At 41.0% G+C, this 26,994-nt stretch overlaps 1 protein-coding gene across 1 annotated transcript in view; it reads left to right on the plus strand.

Annotated features, from left to right (window-relative positions):
• The first annotated feature begins 318 nt into the window (after nt 1–318).
• CTNNAL1 (catenin alpha like 1) overlaps nt 319–26,994 on the plus strand; it is a 58,051-nt gene continuing 31,375 nt past the window's right edge. Inside the window, exons 1-2 of the mRNA XM_030241791.2 lie at nt 319–493; nt 21,537–21,726. Of these exons, the coding sequence (XP_030097651.2) occupies nt 368–493; nt 21,537–21,726 (316 nt within the window). The 5' untranslated portion in view covers nt 319–367. The remainder of the gene's footprint in view (nt 494–21,536; nt 21,727–26,994) is intronic.

Consider the following 26,994-nt stretch of genomic DNA (forward strand, 5'->3'; position numbering starts at 1 on the left):
GGCGGGAAAGGAGTGGCGGGAAAGGAGTGGCGGGGAAGGGTAGGCGGTAACCCCTGGCGCTGGCTGCGCGGCGGAGCGGGAGGCGAGCGGGTGGGAGCTGCCGCTTTAAATCCGTCCCGTCCCGAGGGGCGGGGAAGGGGCCGCTGAGGGAGAGGTGGGGCGGGGGGGGGAACTTGGCGCGCGCGCGGCATCGCCCGGCGCGGCAGCGGAGCCCCGGCGGGCGGGCGGGGAGGGCGTGGGGCGGGGGCGGCGGCCCGGGGGCGGGGCGGCGTGAGGGGAGCGGCGGGCACGGGCTGCCCGTGCGGGAGCGCGGCGGCGGCGGCGGCGCGGCTGGAGGGGGGTCCCGGCGTGGCTCGGCTCTCCCGCTATGGCCACGTCCCCGTGCAGCAGCAGCGGCGTCTCCTCGTCGTCCTCGTCGGGGCTGGGCGCGGATGCGGGGCTGGAGATCCGCACGCGCTCCGTGGAGCAGACGCTGGTGCCGCTGGTGTCGCAGGTAGGAAAACCGCCACGGAAGAACGATTTCACACCCCTTTCTCCCCACAACCTCTGGGAGGCTCTGCTCGGCCGCCGCCGAAGTTTGCTCGCTCGGGTCGCGGCGCTCTGTAGCCCCCTGTCTCCGGCCGCGCCGGTGCCCTGAGCCGCGCCCCCTCCCGCCCGTCCCGGGGTCCCGGCGGCCGCGGGAGCCGTGTGGGTGATGCTGCTCGCACGTCCGTCCCCGAGGAAGACTCCGAAGTTCCCCGCAAGGTCGCGGGGGAGCGTTGCGTAACGCCGGGCGCTGCGGTGCCGCCGGCGGTCCGACCCCGGGACGCCGCGGCGGGCGGGGGACGGAGGGACTGCCCCGCCGCCCGAGCGCTGCCGCCTTCCCGAGCCTCCCGCCTGCTGGCTGCCCGCGTGGGAGCGCGCTCCTTTCCTCCCTGCTCGGCGCCGGAGAGAGCGCTCGTTTTCCAGGGGCTTTGGCGGAGCTTTGTGTTTTCGCGGTCTGGCCTGAGCGTTGCATTGATTGGAGCTCCTGCTGCACCCCGGGGTAGTGCCCGGTTTTTAAGAGGTTCGATAGTGGGCAAACTGTCTTGGTGACCTTTTAGCACGTCCCGTACAGTGCTAAATGACCTTAAAACCCACCCAAATCGGGCTTTTCATTGCTCTGCTAAGTAATTATGTGCCAGTCACTTTGGCGTTGGTGTTTTTTGTTATTGTTGCTGTTGGGGTTTTTTTTCAGACATTTAGTTACAAAATTGGCGTTTAACGTGCTCATTAGAATTTTGTTTCTTAAAAAATAATGTCTGAAAATAGCATAGTGTTTACTGTGTAGGGTTTTTATGCTTTGAGCACTGATCAATAAAGTTTGCAAGTCAAAACCTATCTGTACATAATCCTTAAACAAGATGTAACAGCTATACAAAAATTACTAGTTCTGGTGAGGTTAAATTATGTTTATATCCCTCATAATCTATCTGGAAACAAGCTGTGGTAAGCCTCGTTTTGCATTTCTGTGTCTGGGCTGCAGGGAGGGTTTCTGATGGGTAATTGTGTTTCTGTACCCGTCATGGTAATGTGTGGTTTTTTTTCTGTTTGGAGACGTCATAGTCAGTACAGCAAAGCCTTTCAAAGAGACTGAACCACTTTTTCCAAGGCAAAGTAAAGTGAATTTTCTAGTCCTGAAACAACTGAGATAAAATAGGGAGATTTCTTTTAGGAAGCTTAAGAGCAGTCAGAAACACATCCAGTTGCAAAAGCTGAATTTAGTTGGATATGTTAAATTTGTACTTTCAACAGATTTATGTGAAGATGCTCTTATTTCTCTGGAGTACTGTTTAACAACAGTGATCTCATTGCCTTTGCAACGAAACCCACAGAGAAGTGTGTCATCTATAATTTTTCATTGTCCACAAAGCCTGTGACAACATCTTCCAGGAGGGCTAAGCGGTTTTCACTTCCCTGTATACCGGGTGTCTGAGCGTTTGTGAACACTAAGAGCTCCCTGTTTTCCTGCTGAGGCGCTCCAGACTCCAGACAAGTTTGTTCCTTGAAGCACGAGCGCTGAGCTCTGCTCAGATTCAGGCTGAAGTTGCTGATGGTGTCAGCAGTAGTTCCCTACACCTGCCTGGTAAAACGCCCCACTTACTGTAGTTGTTTATCGGTTCTGCCTGTACCTTTCCATCTGGATTGCTCAGTTGAGATCTCACTGGTTGGTTTTGTTTGGAAATTTATGCAAAATGGTGTTTATGGAGTACTTCTTAGTCTCAGAATTTGCTTGTAGATACTGCATAAGCTGTGCATGCAGTAACCCCCAGGAATTTGTTTTTCTGCTTGTACAAAATGCACTTGCAAAGGGCTTTGTTCCTACTGTGAAGTTAAAGTCACAGTTTACCCTTTTGTGAAAATTTGAGAAGCGCTATGTGATACTTGTATACTACTGAAAAAATAGTCAGAATGTTCCTGCTGCTTTTCACTACTTATTTTAAGCAAAGAGGAAACAAAAGGTGCCTTGTCTGACAAACTCACTTTCAATCTCTCATGTAGGGCTAAATCTTTTCTTTAAGCAAAACAAAAAAAAGCTGCATTGATTCTTACTTAAATTTATGTACTGTATTGTACATCGTTGTAATATTGTAAACGTGTTTGCTTGCTTGTTTTTCCTCAGCAGTTGTAAGGGTTGGTTTTGTTTGATTTTTTTTTTTTAAACTGTATTTTGCAGCTTGGGGTTTTTTTTTTCTCATAGACTGTGTTACAACAGAGTACATTTCCTATCAGCAGTGGGGTAAGATTCTGATTTTTCCAGCAGGAGAAATTACCCTTAGAGTCATTACTGCATGTACTTATTAAACTAATTAAAATTGGTTTGAAAACTTAGAGTATTTGCAGAGTTAAACTAGATCTGTTCAGACCTTGATGTGGCCCATTTTTAAGAGTGCCACAGATGACAAAGACGACAAATTTAAGCCACAGTGTTAAGCTAACACTTCTTTTTCACTATCAACATAGCTGAAGTGTGAAAAGAATCATTGTACAGTATTTTGCAAAGCATGTGGCATGCAGTTCAGAAAACATGGCTTCTGGGGTGAAGCACCATGATTTTCTTTAAAATAAGCGATATTTGCTTCACTGGGATAGGTGTCTTTAGTTCAGTTTTCCACGCATAAATACTATGGCATTCTTTAGAAGTCTAGACATCCTCCTTCACTGCTGCTACCCATTTCCAGTCTAATTATTTTAGGGTTCATTCTTTTAATGGGAAGTTTTTGGCAACTTGTGTCAGGAAGGGTGTTTGAAGTGGTCAGTGCTGACTCATTTAATAACAAGTCATTTAAACAGTTGAGGAAAAGCAAAGACGGGGAAAAGCACTTTTCAGGATGTGGCTCCACCAGTGGCTTCCGCAGTAAGGTACCTTCACAGCTGTAGGAGTTTGTCTGTCTAGATCTGTTCTAAGGAAACTCTTAGAATAGGTATTTGTCAAACTTCACAGTCAGGTACTTGGGAAAAAGAGGGAAACTTTGAGATCTATGTGCCTGTTGAACACAAGGCTCTGGAGAGACTTGTTGCAGCCTTCCAGTACCTAAAGAGGACCTCTGCAGGAAAGCTGGAGAGGGACTTTCTTACAAAAGTGTGTAGTGATAGAGCAAAGGTGGATGGCTTCAAGCTGAAAGTAAATATGTTTGGATTAGATGTTAGGAAGAAATTCTTATCTCTGAGGGTGGTGAGACAGTGCAGTGGGTTGTCCAGAGATGCTGTGGGTGCCTCATCCCTTGGAGTGTTCAAGACCAGGTTGGATGGGCCTCTGGGCAGCCTGATTTAGTGGAAGGTGTCCCAGCCCTTTGCAGAGCAGGAGTGGAACTAGATGACCTTTTCCTTGCATCTCAAATCATCCTGTACTTCTATATTTCCAAAAGAACAAAGTCACTTTTCACGGTAGAAGGTGACCTATCCTCCAGCATCTGGAGTGCAGACCAATGTGATTACAGCTGCTCAACTTCCAGGAAGCCCATTTTGTCATAGGCACTTGGAGAATTATTGTGTGCCCATACGTTACTGAACATGTTTTTCCAATTTTCTTGGTATAGGAGATCCTGCTAGAGGTTTTGGAATTGACTTGACCTATATAGTAAAAAAATATAAGCTTTTAAGTTTTTCTTTATTTTAGCTACAAAAAGCCCATGTTACCAATGCTTCTGAATGCTGTTGTTGTCAGTCTTAGATTCTACATGAGTTAACAGTGCCTTGAGCTGAATGAAACAAACCTGTTCTTTTCTGTCCTATTGTTTCCTTGCTTTCTCTGAAGCTAGATAAAATAATTCCCATTTCAGTAAATGTTATATTATATTATGTAATTTTCTGCCAGTGTTCCATTTTTCCAGAAGTTTCTGGAGTTGTATATTAAAGCCCAAAGAACCCACAGGTGAAGTTTTCCTAATAATCTGAGAAGCTCACTGATGCAGTTTTCAGACTTGAAGGTATGACTTTAGAATAGTCATTGTGTATCAAGCTAGAGATCTGTATATAATCTGTAAACTTCTCTCTCGCTTTTTTTTTTTTTTTTTTTTTTTTTGGTATTTATCAGGGATCATCATGGAGGCCAGTACTGTTTAACATCTTTATTCATGATCTGAATGTTGGGGTGAGCATAGACCAGCATGTTCAAAAGGCATGTCACCTTCCCTACAGCAAGTTGGGGAGTGTCTGACACTGTGGATGACAGGGCTGCTAGACAAGGGAACAGGCTGGAAAGATGATATGACAGGAAGTTTGTGAAGTCCAAGTCATGCAGCTGAGTCAGGGTAACACCATGCAGCAGTACAGACTGGGATCAACTGTCCTCGGGAAAACTTTGCGTGGGAATCCTGGAGGACCAGTTGAATGGGGGTCGGCTGTGGTGGCCAGCTGCACCTGGGGTTGGTAGCATGAACATAACTAGTAGACTGCAGAAGTGATTCTTTTTGTGTTTGGCGCTTGTGAGGCAGAATGGGGTACAGTACCATCAGAAACATGTTGGGTACTTTCCTCTCGGTATCACTTGAATCAGTTTGGTGTGGGTTTTTTTTTTTTGTTTTTTTTGTTTTTTTGGTTGTTTTTTTTTTTTTTTTTTTTTTTTTTTTTTTTTTTTTTTTTTTTTTTTTTTTTTTTTTGTCTGGACAATGGCAGAGTTTACCACAGTCTGCAGCTACCCATCTAATGGCAGGTATGGAGAAGACAGAGACAGACTGATCCCAGTCATGTATGGTGACAGAAGTTGGAACATTGGAAAGTCTAATGAGATAGAAGAGAAGGCTTTTATAAATGTAAGGAAGGCCAAACACTGGATGAAGTGTGCTGAGCTCCTACAGAGTCTGCAATTTTGGAGATGTTCAGAATGGATAAGACTATAAACTCCAAATGGACATGGTTTGAGCAAGGAGCTAGGGTAGATGATCCTGGAAATTGCTTTCATCATAAGCAAGTCAGCATTTTTTTCATAGATGTCTGTTTTGTAATCAAAAGATCATGCTGCTGAGGAGTAATGGTCAGCTCAGACCTAGCTTTCATAAGGAAAGCTAGGAATGAACTTTCCTGTCTGTATCACTTTGATCTGCAGTGATTTTTTGTTCTGACATTTTGTTCCCTGGTCAGTGCTGCAAGATGTTTATGCAATTCTGTAGTCAGATCTTATCTTTACTGTCCCAAATAAATTGGGATCACCAACAAATCTTTATCATTTTATTACTTGCTTATCTCATCTCTCTCTTTATGATTATATATAATAATCCATGTTGCAGTAAAGGTTTCTATGTAACTCTGCTAAAGTAAGTAATCATTCACTTTCTGGTATCTTTCATCTTCCTTCTCATCATTCTGTCTCATGATGAGTTCAGTATTCATACAAAAGATCTGCTTTTGTTTATCTCAGAGACTTGTCTGATGTCTTTTGAAAACTGTGGTGTCAATTTTGTTTCCTAGTTTTTTTTCAGTGGATTGCCTTCGTATCCATTGTAATTGGTGATGCCTACAGAAAAATCTGGTTGTTTTGTGAGGCAGTAATTTCTTTAAAAACAGCTTTGTCAAGTCTTTGCCAATATGTCATATTTATTTAGGTGTCCACTAATTTTTAACTTTCTGTATTGATTTGACAAGTATAAATGTCAGGTCAACATTTGTACCTCAACTGTTGACCTGGTTTTAAGCAGGAGATTGCATGAGTAAGTTGATGCAATCCATTGTATCTTTGAGCCCCTTGAAATCTTAGTGAATAACATCTAACGTTGGCAAGTTGTTCCAGTTCATTTTATCTAACATTTTCATATCATATTTTGCATATCACATTGATTCCACAGAAATTCTCTGTGTACCTTACAGAGGTACATTCTGAAGTAGAGATTGCTTCACTTTCTTTTTCAGTTGAGCGCAATTATGAATAGCTGCTCTGCTCTCTTCTTCTTTTCTGTCAAAAGAATACAGCAAAACTGTGGTAAGGAAGTAACAGAGTATATCAGGTTATAGCTCCTGAAGAAATGGACTAAAATAGCTGGTACATTCCTGTGGAACTGATGTTATTCTCCATGGAACTGAAAAAGCATCTACTGTCCAAGAGAGAGATTTAACAGAAGTGGAAGTGTAAAACTGCAGACATGGAGTTCAGTGTGCTACTGTCAGTGGTACTGACACTGGCTTTGGATTTTGTTGGTAGGCTAGCAGTGTTTTTGGGGAAGCTGTTTTGTGGATTTTCTGGCTTGGAAGTCCTCAGATGGCTTCAAATACATCAATAACAAAAGAAAAACTAAGGGGAATGTGAACCTGTTGCTAAATGAAGGCGGGGCCCTGGTAATAGGGGATGCACAGAAGGTGGAGTTACTAAATGCCTTCTTTGAATCAGTCTTCACTGGCAACACCAGCCCTCAGGAATCTCCAACTCAGGAGACCAGATTAAAGGAATGCAAGAATTCTGCTTCATCAAGGAAGACTGGGTTAGAGAATATATAGGCAGACTTGACATCCACAAGTCAATGGACTGTGAGGGGATATATCCATGAGTGCTGGGGAGCTGGCAGACACCACAGCAAGGGTGCTCACAGGTGTCTTTGAAAGGTGAGGTGATCAGGAGAGGTGCCTGAGGACTGAAGAAATCAAGTGTCACCCTGGCCTACGAAAAGGGCAAGAAAGGAGAGCCAGGGAACTACTGGCCAGTCATCCTGACCTTAATGCTTGGAAAGGTGGTGGAGTGCCTCGTTCTGGAAGGAATCTCTATCCACATGGATGACAAGAAGGGATTCAGGGGTAGTCATCAAGGATTCACTAAAAGTAAATCATGCTTGACCAACCTTGTTGACTTGTATGATGAAACAACTTCCTGAATGGATGAGGGGAGAGCAGTGGATCTTTTCTACCTTGACTTCAGCAAGACTTTGGACACTGTTTCTTGCAACCTACTCATAGGCCAGCTCAGGAATTGTGGACTGGGTGAGTGGACAGTGAGGTGGCCTGAGAACTGACTGAATAGCAGATCCCAGAGGGTTTGTAATCAGTGGCACAGGGTCTAGTGGGAGGCCTGTCACAAGTGGTGTCCCCCAAGTTCAATACTGAGCCCAATATTGTTGAATTGTTCATCAGTGACTTGGCTGAAGGGGCAGGTGCCTCCTCAGCAAGTTCACTGATGAGACAAAGCTGGGAGGAATGGCTGATATGCCAGAGGGCTGTGCAGCCCTTCAGAAGGACCTTGGCAGATTGGAGAGTCTGGAAGAGCAGAACCTTCTGAAATTCAGTGTTTTTTTACTAACAGCTTTAAAGCAGACAGTTCTATATTAAAAGCACTGTTAGGCTTCTAATTTATTTATCACTAGCTCTTTATTCTTGGAAGTCTACAAAAATGAGGGAAAAAACCCACCACGTTGTCCCTGTCTTTTTTTCCTCTGCATCATGCATCAGTCTTGTATATAAGCTAATGTTTAAATGTGTGTAGCTGTAGTATTGTATTGCAGTACAGGCTCATTACATACCTACTTTTGAACTTGTTAATCAAATGCATTCTCTTTCTCAATTGGAGTCTAAATAGAAGCATCTCATACACTCTCTGGGCAATATTCATAATCTTAAGGAATATGTGTCGTCTCATTCGCTTCCTGAACTTCAGCCTTCAGTCCAAACTTATTCATTTCAACTTATTTGCATTTCCCATGCAGCAGATGCACTGACAGATTTGTTCCAGCAAATCCCTTGGCTGTCTTGTTTCACTGGGCATTTTTTTGGTACCTCTAGGTCTTTCTCTTTCATATGTCTAAGGTGCTGAAGGGTTCTTACATTGTTGGCTGGTGCCAGAGCTTGTGCATTGCCCCTTATGGCTCTTTTTGGAGGATGAGAAAATTCTTTTTTGGAAAAAGTAGGATGATCCATATTTGTCTTTAGCTCATTGCATCTGAGGGATAAAAAAGAAGATCAGCATGCTATTCTTTTTAAACTACTTCTTGGGACCATGTTTTTGTTTTCCGTACATTAAAAATTCTGGTAACTTGAAAGCTTTGAGAAGCTGTTTCTCCTCTTTTCCAGAATCTTCAGTCTTATGAATTAATTTGGTGCTCACTTTAGGCTTGAAACTTGGCACTACTATTGAGTAATAAAACTACGAATTGGGGTGTAAAGGCTTGTGTTTTAACTTGTGTGGAGGGAGGCAAACCTCCTGCCAAAGTCAGAAGAGTTTATACCCTGTACAGCAGAGAAACTCCACTGTGGATCATATGCTGTGACTGCCGTGGGTCTGGAAGCACATGGTGCTGCCTGGGCACAGAGTTGCACCTCCGTGGTTCCAATCAGTCGCTAACTCCTCCATGACTCTTCTCCCTGCGGTTCCATAGGTGTTGCGGGTTCAGCTGCGAGCTTCTGGTTTCTGTTAAGCATCTTGCGCTCCATGCAAATTCTTTTTCTGGCAGAAGCTCAGCTGTTGCTCAGCCTACACTTGGTGCTCTGTGCCCCTAAAGGAGCCTGATTGTTTCACTTTGATTTATGCAAAAGAGTTAATCTTTGGAGATTGTCATCTGGATGTAGAAAAGGTGATTATTTCAAGGTATCAGTTGTATTTCTTGGCTACTGTGGTTGCAGGTTTCCTTTTAACAAGACAAGTTTTTAATTGACAGCTTTTAGTCATTGCAGCTAGATCATTGTGAAACATTGAAAGAGAAATAGATAATAATTTACAGTTGTGGTTTATAAGGTATGCTGGGGAGCCCAGGCGTACCTCAGAATAACTTAAAGAGGTAAATTAAATTATTTTGTTGCATTAATAAATAATGATGTTACTATCACTAATTATACTTTGCTTTACAAGGAAAATTACACGTGAACATTTTATCACATGAGCAACAGCACTATGATGAAACAACTGTGGTTTCAGGCTTTTTTAATGTGAACTCTTGGATAGTAAAATTGGCTATGAGTTGAGCTTTGCTGCTGCTTTATAATGTTCAAAACCTTAGTCTTTGATGTGATAAATGAGTCAGACTAACATTTCAAGTGGCTGAAGGAAGATGCTTTTTACTGACACAGCTGAAAATCAATTGCTCTTTTTCAATGGTATCGTATCCATCATATTTTTGTGATCTGATTAATGACTTTCTGCAGATTAAACAAATTTTTCTAGTTCTCCAGTAGAATGAACATTAAATCAAAACTGCCTCTCTGTGATCCTGCACAAGAAGAATTAGAGCAGCTTTCTTGCTATTCAGCTTTGTTAACAGATGGTTTTAGACAGATTAGGTAGGGAAATCCCCAAAGGATGATTTATAAATTAGTGATCGCAAACAACTCTGATTATAGTTTAGTAAAACTGTTGTGTGGTACTATGAGCCTGTGGCTTTCTGCATGGATTTATTTTATGTTTCTTTATTCATTAGAAAAGTATAACCCTTGCTAGATAGAACCTTAAAGTCTATTTTTCACTTATTGAGCTATACTGAATTTCATTAATAGCCTTATTTAAAGCTAATGGGGTAAATGAGAAGTGGTATAGACTCTAGAGCCAACTTATAAGTGTTACTCTATTCTAGATACTGAATTGGATTATTTCTTTGTTGTATGCCTAAAATGGTAAAATAACTCCTAAGCACAAATCGCAAAATGATTTTATGAACAAATCCCAAAGTTCTTTCTGTCTAATGTGCATAGAAAACTAAAAAAATTGTTTCTTTTGTCTTACAGAAATATGGTTTTATTAGACAGAATGAATATAACCATTTAGAACCACACAAATCCTATTATTCAAATAATAAAGCAAAGTAGTTCTGTAGTAGCAAAATCTTTTCAGCATGGGGGTTATGATAGTATTTTTGTTAGTTTGTTTATTCATGGGCATGGAGAATGTTTGCAAGCAGATGGTAATGCACTTCAATATTGCAAGCACTTAACATGTAGGAGTTAGACCAGTGCATGGAGCGTTCCCTTTTAATTACCAAAGATTCTATATTGTATCTCTATGTTTCATTTAAATATTCTTAAATTTTCCAACTGAATGAGTTTTTATTGCCCTGGAGCTCTTCAGTGAAGCAATTAAAAGAACATACAGGCACTTTAGCATAAATAAGATAATAGTTCCTGGATTATATTAAGTTTTTGTTTTGCACTCCTGTAGGTGGATAGTAGTTGGATTTGCATAGCTTTTTCCAGAGCATACTTCTCATTTAATCCCTACAGCAAATCTGTGCTTTTCAAAATGAAATACCAGGTGTTGCTCTGAACTGAAGTGAGATGTCAAAATTCTGTTAAGGAAGCCTTCTCTGAAAGAGGCTGCAGGAACTCTTCTTCTGTCGGGAAGATGCAGTGTGAGGGGGATTGAATAGCTGGTATTCATGGCAGGGAAGCCACCTGCTTATGAACTAACAAGGAACATCTTCAGGAGCCAATCCAGTTTGAATGGAAAGAATTCTCAGTTGCAGGTGAAATAAGTGTGTTGTCCCTTCTACATCCTTTATTACAATGTCTGAATTTTTAGTTCCACAACAGTGGTTTTTTTTTTGGTTTCTTTTTTTTTGTTTGGGTTTTTTTTTTTTTTGGTTTTTTTTTTTTTTTTTGAATAAGCAGCTCAGAGCTGGCTCAGGCATTGTTTGCACAAGCAGTACAAGGTTAGGTACATTAACAATAGCAAGTTAGGGGGAAAAGCCAGAATTACTGTTTGCCAGTCTCTGGTTTTGAGGTTACCTGACTATGTTAATAAATAGAGTTATTTCTGAGAAGAGCATCTCTCTGGTGCTGAAAACATGTCTGCATCTGTTTTGACCACATCTGAAAGTACTCTTTAAACAATGAACTTCCCTCTAAATTGAATTTTCTTCGGCTTAATCTTGCCCAGGCTTTCCAGGTGTGGAATGAAAAGCAGGAGTTGCTTTGTTTATAAAATCTAGCTGTTTGGGTAAGAAGATACTGAAGGGCAGCAGGAGGGGAGGAAGTGTACTGCCTGGTATGCCTTGAAACCCAATTATTTGGTCTACTAGCCTGTATTCACCTTTTCTAGTGAGGTAGTTGTGCATTTCAAACTTCAAGACAGCAGTTGAGTTAGAAAGCCAGTTTTACTTTTGAACACATTTTGTAATGGTGAATGCATATTTTATATTGTCCAGTGTGCTTGTTGATGCACATGTTCTATTATCAGAAGTTAAGCTGAACCTTGTTTGAAAAACTCTTTGCCAACTCACGTCAAGTTGCTCAAAGTTACAAATTTTGGTGCCAGCTCAGTCTGTGAACATGCATGCATCCCTCTGACTTCTTCTTTGGTTGAACAGTGGGGCAGTCCTCTGACTTGTACACCATGTGGGAATAAGAGTAAACAAGGTACCTTTGATCATTGCTTAAGCTTCACTAAGGATTTTGCAGTGAGTGGTCTCTTCCACATGTGGAGCAAAAGGGGATAGCAGCAGTACAGGTTGATTTTTGTGTACTTTTCTGCTTCACCTCTGCAGATCAGTGGGGATCCCTGGTTTTAAGGAGCCTGTGAAAAGAGAACATTAAAAAGAAAGCATATTTTTCCTCTACAGTAGGGTACTTTAATAATATCATTAATTCAAATCTCTACATAATATCAAGAATCCACAGACTGCAAAAATAGTGAGCTGTGTTCATTCCTCTTTTTTCCCCCTCGGATACTCCTTTTCACAATTAAAAAAAAATTTGGATATTAATTTAATCCCGTGGGAGGAAAAAAAGTCCTGAAGTTTTTAAAGTTCTTACTGCTTTGAAAAAACAAAAAAAACAAAAAAACCCAAAAACAAACAAACAAACAAAAAAAAAACAAAAACAAAAAAACCCCCCCAAAAAACCAAAAAAAACAAAAACAAAACCAAAAAAAACCAAAAAAAGCCAAACAAAGAAAACCTACCACGCAAATCCCCAAACCCAAAACAACCTACACTGGAGGAAATAAATTGGTGTCATCAAATTGCTGCACTGCATTTGAACAAGTTCATCTATATCGCATTTTAGCTAATAATTTTCTCAATGCTGTTTTGTTTGGAACTTGACGTTTAAAAGTTCCTCGGTTTTCTAGGAATGCATTCAGCACAAAGAAGGAGTATTCACTGCTATAGTACAGTCTTGTTCTGAGTTGAATCCTTTCTTTTGATCTCTTAAGAATTCCAAGAATGTCTAACAAGTACATAGCAATGGTACTAATAATCTGAGGTGCCTATTTGAATTTGAAGTTTTACTCTTCTCTTTCCTGGTGAACTTTACAAAGAGTAGATTTTAAGTGCGGATGTGAAGGAGGTGAAGAGGACTGTTTTCACCTCTTCCAGATAATATTTCTATCTGGTGATGGTATTGTGCTTGTGAGAAGTGTACAATTAGGTATTGTGGTGTTTTAAAATTTAATGTACAATTTGCAGTTAGCTAGCTGGAAATACGGTTATAAGTGCATTATAGCTCGAGTTGCATTTGTTTGTTTAACTCTCATGATCTTTTCTAGGCAAGCCTCTGGAGGACTGTGGGATATAAGATATTAGGTGAGGTACTCCAGTGATCTGAGCTGTTAAGGTTTTTCTTATGGTGTTTGGCAGCTCCTGCTTGTCACTGCAGGTCATGGATTTGTTCCTCCTTCCTTTTCAGAGGTGGCTTACCAGCTTCTTAGACACTGCAGGTGAAAGATTGCCTGAGGCTCTGCTGATCGTGTTAACATTTGCCCGCAGATAAGTGAACCAGCCTGCAGGTTGTTAAAGTTGTTTATTTAATTTGCTTCCCTGAAGGTTTTTATAAAATATGTGTATAAAACCAATGAGAAGATACTTTTTAAAAGCCTCCAGGTAAAGGTATAATGCCACAAGTCTCAATGCCACAAGTCTAAGTACTCTGCAGTCTTGGATATGCAGTGCATTTGTACTGCTATTCCAGACACCAGTCCAGAGGGACTACGACGACTGGGGATAGCTGGATTTCATCACTTAATGGAAGTGGTCTCAAAAGTGTTGACTCAGCATCCTAAATGATGTGTTGAGGTCTGTGTGACTTCTATAAGAAGGGTTGATTGTCCCTTTGCATAATAACATGTAGAAGAAACTGTTTTGGTTCAATAGTCCATAAAGCAGGTGCAATTGTTGGAAATAATGTTTTCAGCATAAAAAAAAAAAAAAGTCTTCTTACAGTTAACTAGTGCATTAGTAGTTAGCAGCCTTTGAAAACTTTCAAAATTGGGTTTCTGCAAAGTTTATTTACTGAATTTTTCTGCAAAATGAAATATGAATAGAAAGATATGAATTTTCTGATTCCAAAAATCCACACACTAGCTGAACTTAAAAAAAAAATATTTCAGTGCTTAAAATTGTACAAAACGCTTAAGATTTCCATTAGTGCCTGGACAGGCCTGTAATCTTTACAGACTTTTGTCTTCTAGGGCAGGTAAGCAGGTCGTCCTTATTCACTTCCTAAGATCCTTGAGGCTGACCTTGTGATGAGACATCTGTGTGGCAGTTCTGCTTGTAGCCCTTGTGGACAGGATGTCAAATGGCAGCTGCTGCTTCTCCGCTCTGTCTGTATTCCGTAGCAGGTGTGGGTGTTGGAACAACGTGTGCTGCTGTCTGGCTAGATGAGTCTCAAGACCTGATCCTCCTCAAGGAATGTACAAGATCTAATGAGAGACAGTACCTAAATTGTAATATTAGAAAAACTGTCTGTCCCCAAATTCAAGGTGAGCTAATGAAAGTATAAAATGAAAGTACAAGCAGTGTGGGAAAGGCCTTTTTGACCGAGATTTCTATGTGTTGTATCAAATGCAACTAAATTTACCTTATATCACTCTTCTTGTAGGGGTTTGTAACTTCTTTCCCAGTATGTAGTGCTATTACATTTTCTTAGCAAAGACTGTTCATTCCTGGTATTACTTTTTTTTTTTTTTTTTTTTTAAGAACCAAATTTTCTACCATTATAAAGCTAATGGAAGGTAGAAAGCAGAAAATACACAAAATGGAAGAGGAGCTTTTACTGTAAGGTAGCTAATCCTCATTGTATAGAGATAAGATCTTGAATTTTTTCTAGCAGGAATGCTGATCAATAAAGAATTAAAGAAGCAGTGGCCTGGGGTTGGAAGGGACCTTAAAAGGTCATCTAGTTCCAATCTCCCCCTACATCTTCCAGTAGATCAGGTTGCTCAGGGCCCCATCCAGCCTGGCCTTGAGCACTTCCAGGGATAGGGCATCCACTTCTCTGGGCAACCTGTTTCAGTGCCTCAACATGCTGAGAGTAAAGATATTTTTTTCCTAATATCTAATCTAAATATATTCTCTTTCAGTTTGAAGCCGTTCCCCCTTGTGCTGTCACTGCATGCCCTTGTAATAGACCCTCTCCATCTTTCTTATAGGCTCTTGTCACACACTGGAAGGCTGCAGGGAGGTCACTCAAAGCCTTCACTTTTCCAGGGTGAATAGGAGTGTGTTGGGTTTGTGTGGCAAGGTTTGAGTACTGGGGAGGCTACAGGGGTGGCTTTTGTGAGAAGCTGCCAGAAGCTTCCCCCATGTCTGACAGGGCCGATGTCAGATGGCTCCAAGATGGACCCACTGGCCAAGGCCAATGGTGGGTCCATCTTGGAGTCAGGGATGGTGGTAACGCCTCTGGGATAATGTGTTTAAGGGTAGGGAAAAGCTATTGTGCAGATGTAATTGCAGCCAGATAAGAAAGGAATGATAATATGAGACAAACAATTCTGCAGATACCAATGTTGGTGCCCCAGTAGCAGGACTAGAGATTCCCTTGCAGCCTGTGATGCAGACCGTGGTGAGGAAGTTCTCCCCCTGCAGCCCATGAAGGTTTACAGGAATGCAGAGATCCCTGTTGGAGCAGGTAGATACCTGAAGAAGCCTGTGACCCTTTGGGAAGCCTGTGCTGGAGTAGCTCCTTGCAAGACCTGTGGCCTTGTGGAGATGAGCTGATGTTGGAGCAGGTTTCCTGACAGGACTTGTGATCCCAAGGAGCACCCATGCTGGAGCAGCCTGTTCCTGAAGGACTGGAGCCTTTGGGAGGGACCCATGCTGGAGCAGTTTGTGAAGAACTGCAGCCCATGGGAAGGATGTGTGTGAGAAGTTCATGGAGGACTGTCTTCCATGGGAGAGATCTCATGTTGGAGCAGGGGAAGGAGACCTCTTGCTGAGGAGGAAGCAGCAGCAGAAACAGCATGTGAGGAACTGATCAAAGCCTCCACTCTGTCTTCTTGTGCTGCTGGGGGAAAGGAGGTAGAGAATCAGGAATAAAGGCCAGGAGGGAGGAGTAGAGGGAAGGTATTTTTAAGATGTTTTACTTTTCACAATCCTACTCTGATTTGATTGATCATAAATTCATTTCATTTCCCCAAGCAGAGGCTATTTAGGCCATGACGGTAACTGGTGAGTGATCTCTCCCTTCCTTATCTCAGCCCACAAGCCTTTTATTATGTTTCCTCTCCCTTTTCCTACTGAGGAGGGGAATGATAGAATGGCTTTGGTGAGCACCTGGCATCCAACCCACCATACAAGAGGCAGTAACAAATATTACTCTTGAGAGTCTAAATCATCCTGTGTACAATGTGGGTGCGTTCCTAGCAAGAGAGGTAGGCAGGAAATCTTCCAAACATGACTTGCCAGTTTAACTCTTGTGTTTGTAGCAGGGGTTGTGATATAGCTGTTTCCTCTGGTTTTATTTATAGATGTCTATAAATACTTCCTGAAACCCAGTCTCTTTAAGTATCACTTAATTCTGTCATGCAAGACTTAATTACACTGACAATAAATAGACATTAGAATATTTTTAGCTAAGCGTGCTGTCATGATGCTTCCTGAGCATGATGCATATAATGACTTAAATGTCAGTATCTGAAGGCCCTCAAAAAGATCTGAAAACAGCTGCTCAAAAATTGCCACAACTGAGCTTGTTTCCTTAAATAAGGTCTTGTACATACATCTTGATACATTATGGTTATATCTGTTAGTTTTGGTAAAGTTTTTGAGAAAAGGCCATTATTTTTTTGTGGCTTCTCATAACAAGTGAAAAAAGAATGTAGCTGACAGATACTTGAGGCACTCCTTAAACTGATTGTCTCAAATCTCAGATAAACATTCCATGGAAATAGTGTGAGAGCTCTTATTAAACAGAGGGTGAGTACCGTCAAAAGGACTGTTTCCTTTCCAGGACTTGATCAGTAAATCCTTAGGTAAACAGCATGTAACGTATTGCTATTGTTCAAAGAGACTTGCAGGTAATCTTTTCAGCTGCCAACTCCTGTCCAAACATCACAGATGTTGGTGACTGGGAAATACAAGATCAGAATATAACAGATTAAATATTTGGAAGGTGTTAAACTTGAGGGAGGCCTTAGATGATGTTCTTGGACTTGGCAGGTGTTTCCTTCATTTAAAAAAAATTAAAATACAGTAATAGTTCTAGTCTGGTTCCAACTGGATGGACTGCAGGGGAAAAGCAATTTCTCGTAATCTGAAACATCTTAAATGTTGTAAGTTTTACTAGTTCAGTTTTTTATAGGCTCTTAGGGTTTTTTTGGTTGGTTGTTGCAGAGAAAATTCCTTGTTAAATTTCTTCTGGGTCTTTTCTCCATTTAACTTGTCTACTTTTTTGTCTTTGTTTTAAACATTGGTTTAAGTAAGGAGCAAAACCTTTGCTTATTCTTTATTCTAGAAATCTTTTGTATTGGCCTATTATTGCTCCCTGCTGTATTTGTGATCTGAGGCAATTGTTATTGAGTGCTGGAATGGTTAAATAATCTTTGCACTGCTTATTAGCATCACAGTTTCCTTCAGTTTGTCACTTAACGTGCTAGTGAAATTCCTCTCCTTGCTAAGTTAAGATCTTGTTCTTTTTTTAACCCTGCCTGTTAATTACAAGCTTAATTAAGTCTTGAAAAAGAATCCTAAACTGCAGTTTCCATTACCTCTGCTTTTTCAAAACTTCACTTAACATGGAGGTTGTACCTGTCACTCTTAGCACTCTATGAGGGAATGAGAATGCATAATTCTGAAAAATCTTTCTCATTGTATAGCAGTGTTTTCTGCAGGTGGCAGGTTATGAGGAGCCCATCTTGTATCTGAACAGCTTTTCTCATACCTTTGGCATTATTACATTTGGTTTCTGTGTAACTCATGTTTCTAGAACCAAACCCAGCCCTTTTTTCTTTAACTGATCAATATTTCATAGCTTTCTCTTTCTTTTATCATGACCTACCTACTTCTATTTCAGGGCTTGTTTGCTACTTAGTTTTTTATAGGGAACATCTTATGCAAATCTGATAGCAGTATAGGCTGCATTTGCTACGTAATGTTGATGACATTGGAAAGAGGTGTTACATGAAGCTGCTTGCTGTGATGTTTTAAACTTCTTGACCAGCTTCTGTTTTGGTTCTCTCACAATGGTTGTTTTTAACTGTCAATCCATACAGTTTTTTTGACTTATCTGAAAAAAATTTGGAGCTCAACCAACTTTCCTCCATTCCAGTGTTAAAGATAGTTACTGTACATGCCCGAAGTTAGCCAGTCTGAGAAGAAATTATATTACCTAGCTAAAAGTTCATTATTCCAGGAGGTATTTACAAAGCTTCTGCTGCTGTGTATAACCATAGGTTGAGTTTAATCTTCATATACAAGCTACTCAAGTGGGTGTTTAGTGTAGGTCATAAAATCAGAGAATGGTTTGGGTTGAAAGGGATCTTTCAAGACCATTTAGTTCTACCCTCCTGCTATGGGTAGGGATACCTTCCCCTAGACCAGGTTGCTCAAAGCCCCAGTTTGTTCAAACTACCTGGCCTTGAACTCTTAAAATGATGGGGCTTCCATGGCTCAGGGAAATTGTTCCAGTGCCTCATCACCTTCATGGTAAAAAAATTCCCTCCTTAAGTCCGATCAGAATCTACCCTCTTGTACTTTAAAAATGTCAGCCTTTCTACTTCACTACAGGCCTTGGTAAAAAGTCTTTCCTAATCTTCTTCTAAGCCACCTTTAAATGTTAAAAGGCTGCTGTGAGGTTTCCCTGGAGCCTTCTTCAGGCTGAACCACCCCAGCTCTCTCCGCCTGTCATGGTCAGGCGGAGGGTGACCATGACAGGTGCTCCATCCCTCTGACCATCTTCATGGCCCTCCTCTGGGCTGTCTTCAACAGGGGCATGTCTTTCTTCTGTTGCGGATCCCAGAGCTGTACACCCCTCTCCAGGTGGGGTCTCACCAGAGCAAAGTAGAGGGGCAAAATCTCCTCCCTCAGCCTGCTGGCCATGCTGCTTTTGAGGCAGCTGAGGATACAAGCACATTGTTGACCCACATCCAGTTTTTCCTGCACCAGTACCCCCAAGTAATTTTCTGCTGGGCTGTTCCCAATCCATTAATTCCCCAGCCTGCATTGGTACCGCGGATTGTCCCAGTCCCAGTGTAAGACCTTGTGTTTAGCCTTGTTGAATTTCATGAGGTTAAGATGACACTGGTGATAAGACCTGTCAAAACAGCTGCTTATTCTTGTTTAACCTTGGCAGGGGGAGTGGAGGGGTTGTTTTTTGCTTCAAAAGCTATGATGCCCTCTGAAGAGAGTGCACAAGAAATTATAGAAATGTAAAAGGCACTTATGTTCCTGGGAGTGTTTTGTAAGACTTCAGTAAAGGAATTTAAGCTGTGATATCTTCATGGCTTTTATTATTTGCATACCTCTGCAGTAACATGGGAATTAAAATAAATGCCCTTGATGATTTGTAAGAGACAGTGGGATTCCTTTCACTCTGCAGTGTTATTTGCATATGCATTTTTTTTCAGGGTTATGTAGAACATGTTTAAACTTCTTCTGGTGTAAAATGCTGTGGGAGGTAAACTTGCAGCCAGTATGTAAACTTGCAGTTTGTTTTAGGACAGTGTTATTTTACATATACCTCTGAGAAGTCAATAGCTCTATGAATGTAATACTAATCCAGTATGGGTTGCTGTTTACTTCAAAACAAGTTGAAGAAACAAAGTTGTGACCCTCTATTCAGTTTGGTTTACTTCAGCGTTTGGACTAATGCTCTCAGTTGGCTGGCTAGCCATGCCTATTCAACAATTCACCAGCTGGCACTGTTAGATTAGCTGCTGAGAGGTAATTTTTAAATTCTGTGTACCTAAAGTACCTACAATGCGAGAATTCAGGAGAGCTGCGTAGTACAGTTGTTTATGCCATGAATTTCACATAGGTCTGAATTTCCATTGAAGTGGTGGTAACTGTGTGCTTTGAGGAATGTCATTCCTCATTTAAAATGAATTTGGAGATGTTCAGATGTTTCCTCAGTTTACTCTCTATTAAGACTCTGTTTTCATTGTAAGAAGATCTTTTTACTGGGAAGGTATCCAAGGTTCACAGGCTTTGGGATTGAAGTTTGGTGATCCAGGGGTCTCTTACAGGGAGAGATTTGTTGTATAAACTGTATGACCTTCCTTTAGACCCTGTGGTTTAGATACAAATTGGAAAAGTAGGGTGTGTATAAGAAGGCAGTGGGCAGACAATATGCATTTCTATACTGATGTTTTGTACCAGAATAAAACATTCTTACATCTCATAGCAGTTCTTCCATAGGGCAGCACTGTTCTCAGGTTTTTTGGCTTTTTTATTTTTCCTGTGTGTGCAGTGCGCTCTATGAAGTGTTGATATTTCCTATTGCAAAGAGTTTAATACTGGAAACTTGGCTAAATCAGCTCCTGGCATTCCAAACCAGCCTCAGCAAGGTGTTAAACAACACCACTCTTCTTTTTTTCCTCCAGAAAAGCGACTCAGAGTAAACCTTGGGCATTGATCAAATCATGAAGCAGAACAGTTTCTGCTATGCCCTTGAATTCGTATTGAGCATTACAGGTACAGCTTGTATGCTGCTGTCCCACCACAGGCTTGACTGATGGGAGAATAAGTGAATGATGATTTGTCTTTTTGAGGAGCAGCAAAGATATCTGTGATCAAGCTGATATAGCTGATATAGCTTTGTTCAGACACTTAGGTAATTCAGGTAGTTTTGAGATTCTCTAAAGCGACATCTTTGAGCTCCTGGGGATGTGGCTTACAGTGGAGTTCTGTGGCCATTTTAAACTATACACTTACTGAAAGGAGCACTCCTGCCCATCTTTCCTCAGGCTGAAGTGTTTCCCTTTTGCCCCCAAAAATATTCATGAAGCTATGCAGTGAACCAGACTGGGGACCTGATTATGGGGAAAACTAAAACGAAAACAAGCATCACCTCCGTAGCTGTTTAACCCACATCAGATAAATGCATTGCAAACATGAGAGTGGGAGACAAGGACAGGCAGGACTATTTTTGTTGGGTTTTTATGCTGGTTTAGGATGTTTGAAACTACAGAGTTTAATTTCTCTCCTGCTTCACACTAGAAAAGAATTGTAGCAAAAAATGTAAAGCTTGTGTTTGTAATGCAGTTTATAGTCAGTTAATTGTGAGTTGCAGGATTGCTAACTCTTCTCATGTTTACCTGATGCCTTGGTTCAGAAGGTGCTCTGCAATCCTGCCTTTCTCCTCTGTGAAGGGAAAGGATCTCTTTGTTTCCTCATGTTTGTTGTTTTGGACCAATCTTCAGTCTACTACAGCCAGCATGCAGCTGATCTCCAGTCTGTGTGATCCAAGAGAGAACGTATAACATTTTGCAGTGGGCAGAAGAGCAGTCAGGAGTTCAAAATAGGAATGTCCTCACAAATTGTTTTACTGATAACTTGTATCAAAATAGCAACCTTTTTCTAAATTCTAGGGAACGTGTAATTGAGGATGTTTAGTTATGAGTGTGGTGGATATTTTAATGAGGGAAGGGCTGTGTGTGTAGTGTGAAAGGCTGTTGAGACCCAGGGCAGTTTATTGTAATACTGCGAATGGGGAGTGGAATAAAAATAAAAATCCCTCTTTTCATGTGAGATAAACTGAGCAGATGAGCAACCTTTGTTACTTCATTACACTTCAATGTTTTTTTCATTCTCTGAGAAGTTAAATGGTACTTTATGACACAGCACAAAACCAAATTTTATTAGTGAAGTACTGTAGAAATCTATTACTGAGTTCAATTCAAAACTTACCTTTAGTACTAAAGTTAAAATGTTCTAATAAATAATTATTCTTGTTTGCAGATAACTACCCTTATTAATCATAAGGATAAACCAAAGCGCTCAGACAAGACTCTGCAAGCAATCCAGCGAGTGGGCCAAGCCGTTAACCTGGCAGTCGGGAGATTTGTTACTGTGGGTGAAGCCATAGCCAACGAAAACCATGAACTGAAGGAGGAAATGAGTGTTGCTTGCATTGAGGCAAGGAGAGCAGGTATGTAGTTACTCATGAAATTGTACTTGTGCCATTTTTGGCACACTATTTTTGGTGTCAGGCATAATGTAAGAATTTTATTATTTAATTGCTTAACCTTCCTCTGCTGGTTCATTCAAGGCCTGATCTGTTACCTGATTTTGTCACTTACTTAAATTGCTGTCATCTTGCAAATAGGGAATGGAATTGTGTGTTGGCTTTGATTTTTATAGGATCATTTGCCTCAAGGAATTACCTGACTGCTCTTTTTTTATGATGTTACGACAGACAAAGAGCAGAGTGTTGGGAATACAGCTTCAGAGTTTATTGCTGCCAAGTTAAAACAGTGGAGTATTTTAAGTTATTTGAGTGTTATGCTATTTGAGGTCACTGCATTCCAAATCTCAGTGTCTGAATGAAGGTCAGTGTCAACCCATATTTCATCAGGGCTCAGTAAGATGACTCACATCAGTCATCTGATGACTCCCCTCACTAGAATGAAACTCATATTGTGCTTGCCTTATTGCTGGATGCAAGTTTTGTTGCAAACTTGCTGTGTGTATGAATTGAATGTGAAGTGTGGATAATTGAGTGGCCTGCTGTCACTTTCCTTCCCCCAGAAGACTCTGTTTAGGCAAATAGGGGATTGCATTCTCTGATGCTTTAAGACAATGTCAGTGTCATGCTAAAAACTGGTTTCCTAGATACTAAATACTATTCCTTGCCTAATATTTCAGTGGCCATCAGTAAATACATATTCTTAGATCTGCAGTCAAGGCTTCAATATGACATCTAGTAAGAGTGTTCCTTTTGTTGTTGTTAGTAGGGTGAGGTTTTGTTTTTGCTTTCAAATACTTTCAGATTATGGGAAATTCTACTCAAAGCATTCCGAGTTTGAGCAGGTGGATGAACCTGCAAGTGTGATACACATTCTTGCTATGGCTTCAGGGAGACAATCTTGAGCTTCTATTGTGAGGACCAATAAGTGACCCTTCAACAACCCTTCAACATATCTTGATTGCTGCAGGATGGAACAATATTCTACTCCAGGATGTGGGTTACTGTACTTGAAACTGATCTGTTAAGTTAAAAAGGGGGCTTGGGTGGCTTTGGTTTTTATCTTTGAAATTACCTCAGAGTTCTGAAGAACTTGACTTTGCTGACCTAACTGGTGTACATCATGGTGGATCACTGTTCTGACCTCAGACTTTGGGGATGCAGTTCATGCTATTATTTGTGATTAAATGAAAAAAGAAGCTTTGAAATTGGGCATGGTGCTGTAAGAAATCCTCTGAAAATCTCTCAACAATGAATCACAATGTCTGAAAAAACGCTGCTGATGAATTATTGTTCTTGTGATTTGAAGGACTATTCTGGATAAACTTTAGACTGAAAATTCCTAGTTGCTCCAGTAAACTTGGCTGCAAACAGAAATGTCCTAATTTGAAAACATTCCATTTGTTATGTGAAGCATGTGTTTTCTCTTCAGAGATCCAAGTAAAATGCTGACAAGACAAAATTGCCAAAGTTCACATTGATAATCTCAGCTGCTGGAAGAGCAGTGCAGTCTGAATCTCTATTTTTTGACTGGCCAGTTATGCTGTGGTTAAGAATTTTTTTCCCTCCCTATCACCGTATGCAGGAGGAGCTCAGAACCTAAAAATAGTCTGCAATGCTTTATCCCAGCAAAAGACTATAGTTCTTTTGTATTGAAAGTTTTATTTCCTGTTATGCTGTAATAGCCTCAGTCTAGAGGAGTGAAGATATGGCCTGTTTACATTTCTGTCAGCCTCACGTTTACTTTGGCATGGCTCAGTTGTTCCCTGCATTTGCGATCTAACTTATGGCTTACATGGAAAATTCAGTATAGCAAACATGTTTGCTCCTGGTTATTTGTTTCATGGAGGGTTTTTTGTGACAGTAGTATCTCTGTGGACTGTTCAGTGTTGGATGAAGTAACATAGTCCTTTGAGTGAATAAACATCCTCTGAACTCCATTTCTGAACATGGTTACTCAAGTGCCATTTTTAATAACTTTGGTGTTCCCAAGCAAGCAAAAAAATTTCCTGTACAATTATAGCCAAGAATATTGTCCATATTAATGACCCCTATGTTCTGAGTGCATAGGCAGCAGAAAGCCTTTGCTCTTTAGGGCAGGGAAGAGCCGTTCATACTTCTTTTTAGCCAATAAATTAGATTGGGTCTTAGGAATGGGGATTTTACAAGGCATAAAAGATTTCAACACAAAAGGGTTTAGAACATTAGGCATCTTAATTTCTGAGAAGAGTAGGGAGTCTTTAAATCAATTGCATATTCTGCAGAGGCTTTGAAGGATGACAGATGTTGTATCTGTTTCTTGAGAAGGGTATAATCAGTGATTTGAAATGTTTCAGACTTGTTATGACTATTTCCTTGTAATAAACCTTGTAATTTGATTGACTCAAAATAGAATCCTAAAACACTGCAGAGGGTCATGTAGCAGATTTTGGGTAACATTATTCTTGCACTGTGTCAATGTTTACAGTGACAGTATAGTAGTGGAATTTAACTTACAGAAGCACATTTTAGATGCCCATCTGTGATTTTTTTTTTTTTTTGTCTTCTTTTTCTGTCTAAAAACTAGGAAAGACTGGCTAATTTAAAAGAGAAAGCACATGTCAGGAATAAGTGTCATAGCTTTTCCAGTATCCTCTGCCAGTTGACTACACAGCCCTAAAGGAAGACGTGGAGTAAAATAAAAGCAGTAAATAGCTCTCTGCTATTTTTGCTTTGGTTTTAGTACAGAAGGAGCTAAATTAAGAAGGCTGAAAAATGGAAATTTAAATGGATAAATGGAATCACAGAATAACTGAAGTTTTAAGAGTCATTTTAACTCTCAAGAACAGAGATAATGCAATTTCTTGTACACTGCTCATTTCTTATTTCTTACTTCTTTCTTCTGTCCTTACTTAAGACTGTTTGACTACCTTTGCTGTGGCGAAAGTATTTTCTTACATCTTGTTCCATCACCAAAGCTACTGGGGTCAGTCTGTCTGTGTCTCCATACCTGCCCCCTAGAAGGATAGATGTAGAGCCCAGAAAGCTCTGCCAGTGACCTTCTCTTCTTGGGGCAGAATAAACTTCCCCCCTTCAAGCTCTCCCCTTATGTCGCTTGCTCCACTGTGTCAGCTGAGGTGTTGAGGAGCCCAGAAGTGGACATGGTACTCCAGATGCTGCTTCACAAGTACCAAAAGGAAGGGAAGGATCATTTTTGCAACCTTCCATATGCAGGTGGCCATTACTGCTGACTCCTGTTGAACTCTTTGTTGGCCTCCCAAGTCTTTCCCCATGAAGATTTCCTGTTGACATCCGATCTCAGCATGTAGGGCTGAGTGGTGTTACCCTGGCCCAGATGTGGTATTTACTGCTCTTGTTGGACTTCAGACATTTTCTATCAGATAATTTTTTTTCAGCCTGTTTCTCTGTCTAGCAGTCCTGCCTTCCACAGTATCACTCAACCACTTTGGTATTGTTCACACACATGCTGAGTAATCATCCAGGGAATAGTTTTGATGACTCCTGTCAGTCCCAGAGCTACACCACTGGAAATTGACTGCCCAGTGAATTTTGTACCTGTTATCGGCATCCCCAAGCCCAACAGTCAGGTCCATTTTCTACCCACGTTTTTGTTCACTTAGTCCGTATCCCTAGATGATGTTATAAGGAAACTGTGGGAGATCATGGCAGGGGCTATGCCGCAGCTGAGATATGCAGCATTCGTTACTTTCTTCTTTTAAAAACGTCATCTCATCGTAGAAGGCGCTCAGATCAATAAGGGGCTATTCACCTTGGCAGGTCTGTGATGGCTCTTCCTGATTGCTTTTTTCTGCTTAATGTGGTAATGTCTTCCAAGATTATTTTAATGGTAATCCTGGAGGCTGTTGTGAGGCTGACTACCCCACAATAACCTGATTTTTTTCTTGTTAACTTTCTTTGACATGGATGTGACAGTTGTCTTTCTGTCATTGGAAATATCACCCAATCGTCATAATCTCTCAGTCATGATAGGAAAATTACAGTGACGTTGAACTGTTTCTTTGACAGGTGTGTTTTATGGACTGGTGTACACCCAGCTGAGTATAGCTTCTCTAGCTCAATCTCTTTATCCTGACAGGTCTTGTTCCTCATAGCTTACTCCCAGGGCTTAATTCCTGTCCCTGTAGTTGCAGCTCTGTAGGCAGAGAAGGAAGCCTTTGTGCTGTTACCAGAAGTCTTGAGTTTCTGTGGCTTTCTGGAGCTTTTGCCAGGCAGATGTTTCAGTGTTGTCTAATAACTCTTTGTATGACTAGCTGCTTCACATGTGACTTGATTCGTCTTCAAGAAGGTGAATCCCAAAGCAGAAGAAATGGGATAATGATGCGCATCCAACCTTTTTTGGCTGCCAAAAGAACTTTGCATCTGTTTTAATTGTTCTATGTGTTATTCTGCAGCATTTTATGTTGTCACAAATATTGTGAGGTCCCAGAAACAGGTTAATCTGCTGACAAAGGTGCAAATGTAGAGACTGGTGTGTAGTGAAATGAATTGGTCTGTGGAGAGGGCAATGGCTAATGTGTTTTACTGTCAAATGATCTCTTTACCTGACTGGAGACTTCTCCTGCAGCTTCGCTGGGAGTGCCTCTGGCTGCCCCTCACTCTTTGAGCTTTTATAAGTCCTCTTTTATAAGTACTTTTTATAAGTACTTTTATATGTCCTCTTGCTTCTATCCATTTCCAGGGCCTTCAGTTATGAAATTCACTGTCTCACAGTGTACCATGGTATGGTATATTGGGGTGACTGATTATTTGGAGCATGCATTTTGTGACTTGGCCTGGTCCCAGCAAATGTACTGGAAGTTTTTTTCCATAATGCAATACTATTTAGGCAGCTTAAGAACCCAAGGGATTACAATTATCAGAGGAGAGAAGCATTATGAAATGTGGAGCTCTGTGGTTTGAAGGACTGTCAGGCCTTCCTTGTTCTATAGTGCATGGTATTTCTGGAGTACCAGAATAATGCAGGTTCCTCAAATGGGAGCACTGGCTTTATGAGGCTTTTGGAGTATTTTGCATGCTTAGGTGAATTATCTTTGTTGAGGTTTTATAGATGAGTCATAGGGAATTTGATCAAATCTAGATTTTATCTGTAAGGATGATCTATAGGTCAGCTGTAGGTCAATCATTTAGTCTTGCATGCTAACAAAAATCATGTCTCAGAGTTTGCCTGAGCTCAGTCTCCCAGCAGCCTTTCTCTGGTTACAGACTACAAAT

This window comes from Serinus canaria, chromosome 2 (assembly GCF_022539315.1).
Source record: "Serinus canaria isolate serCan28SL12 chromosome 2, serCan2020, whole genome shotgun sequence".
NCBI classification, from domain to species: domain Eukaryota; kingdom Metazoa; phylum Chordata; class Aves; order Passeriformes; family Fringillidae; genus Serinus; species Serinus canaria.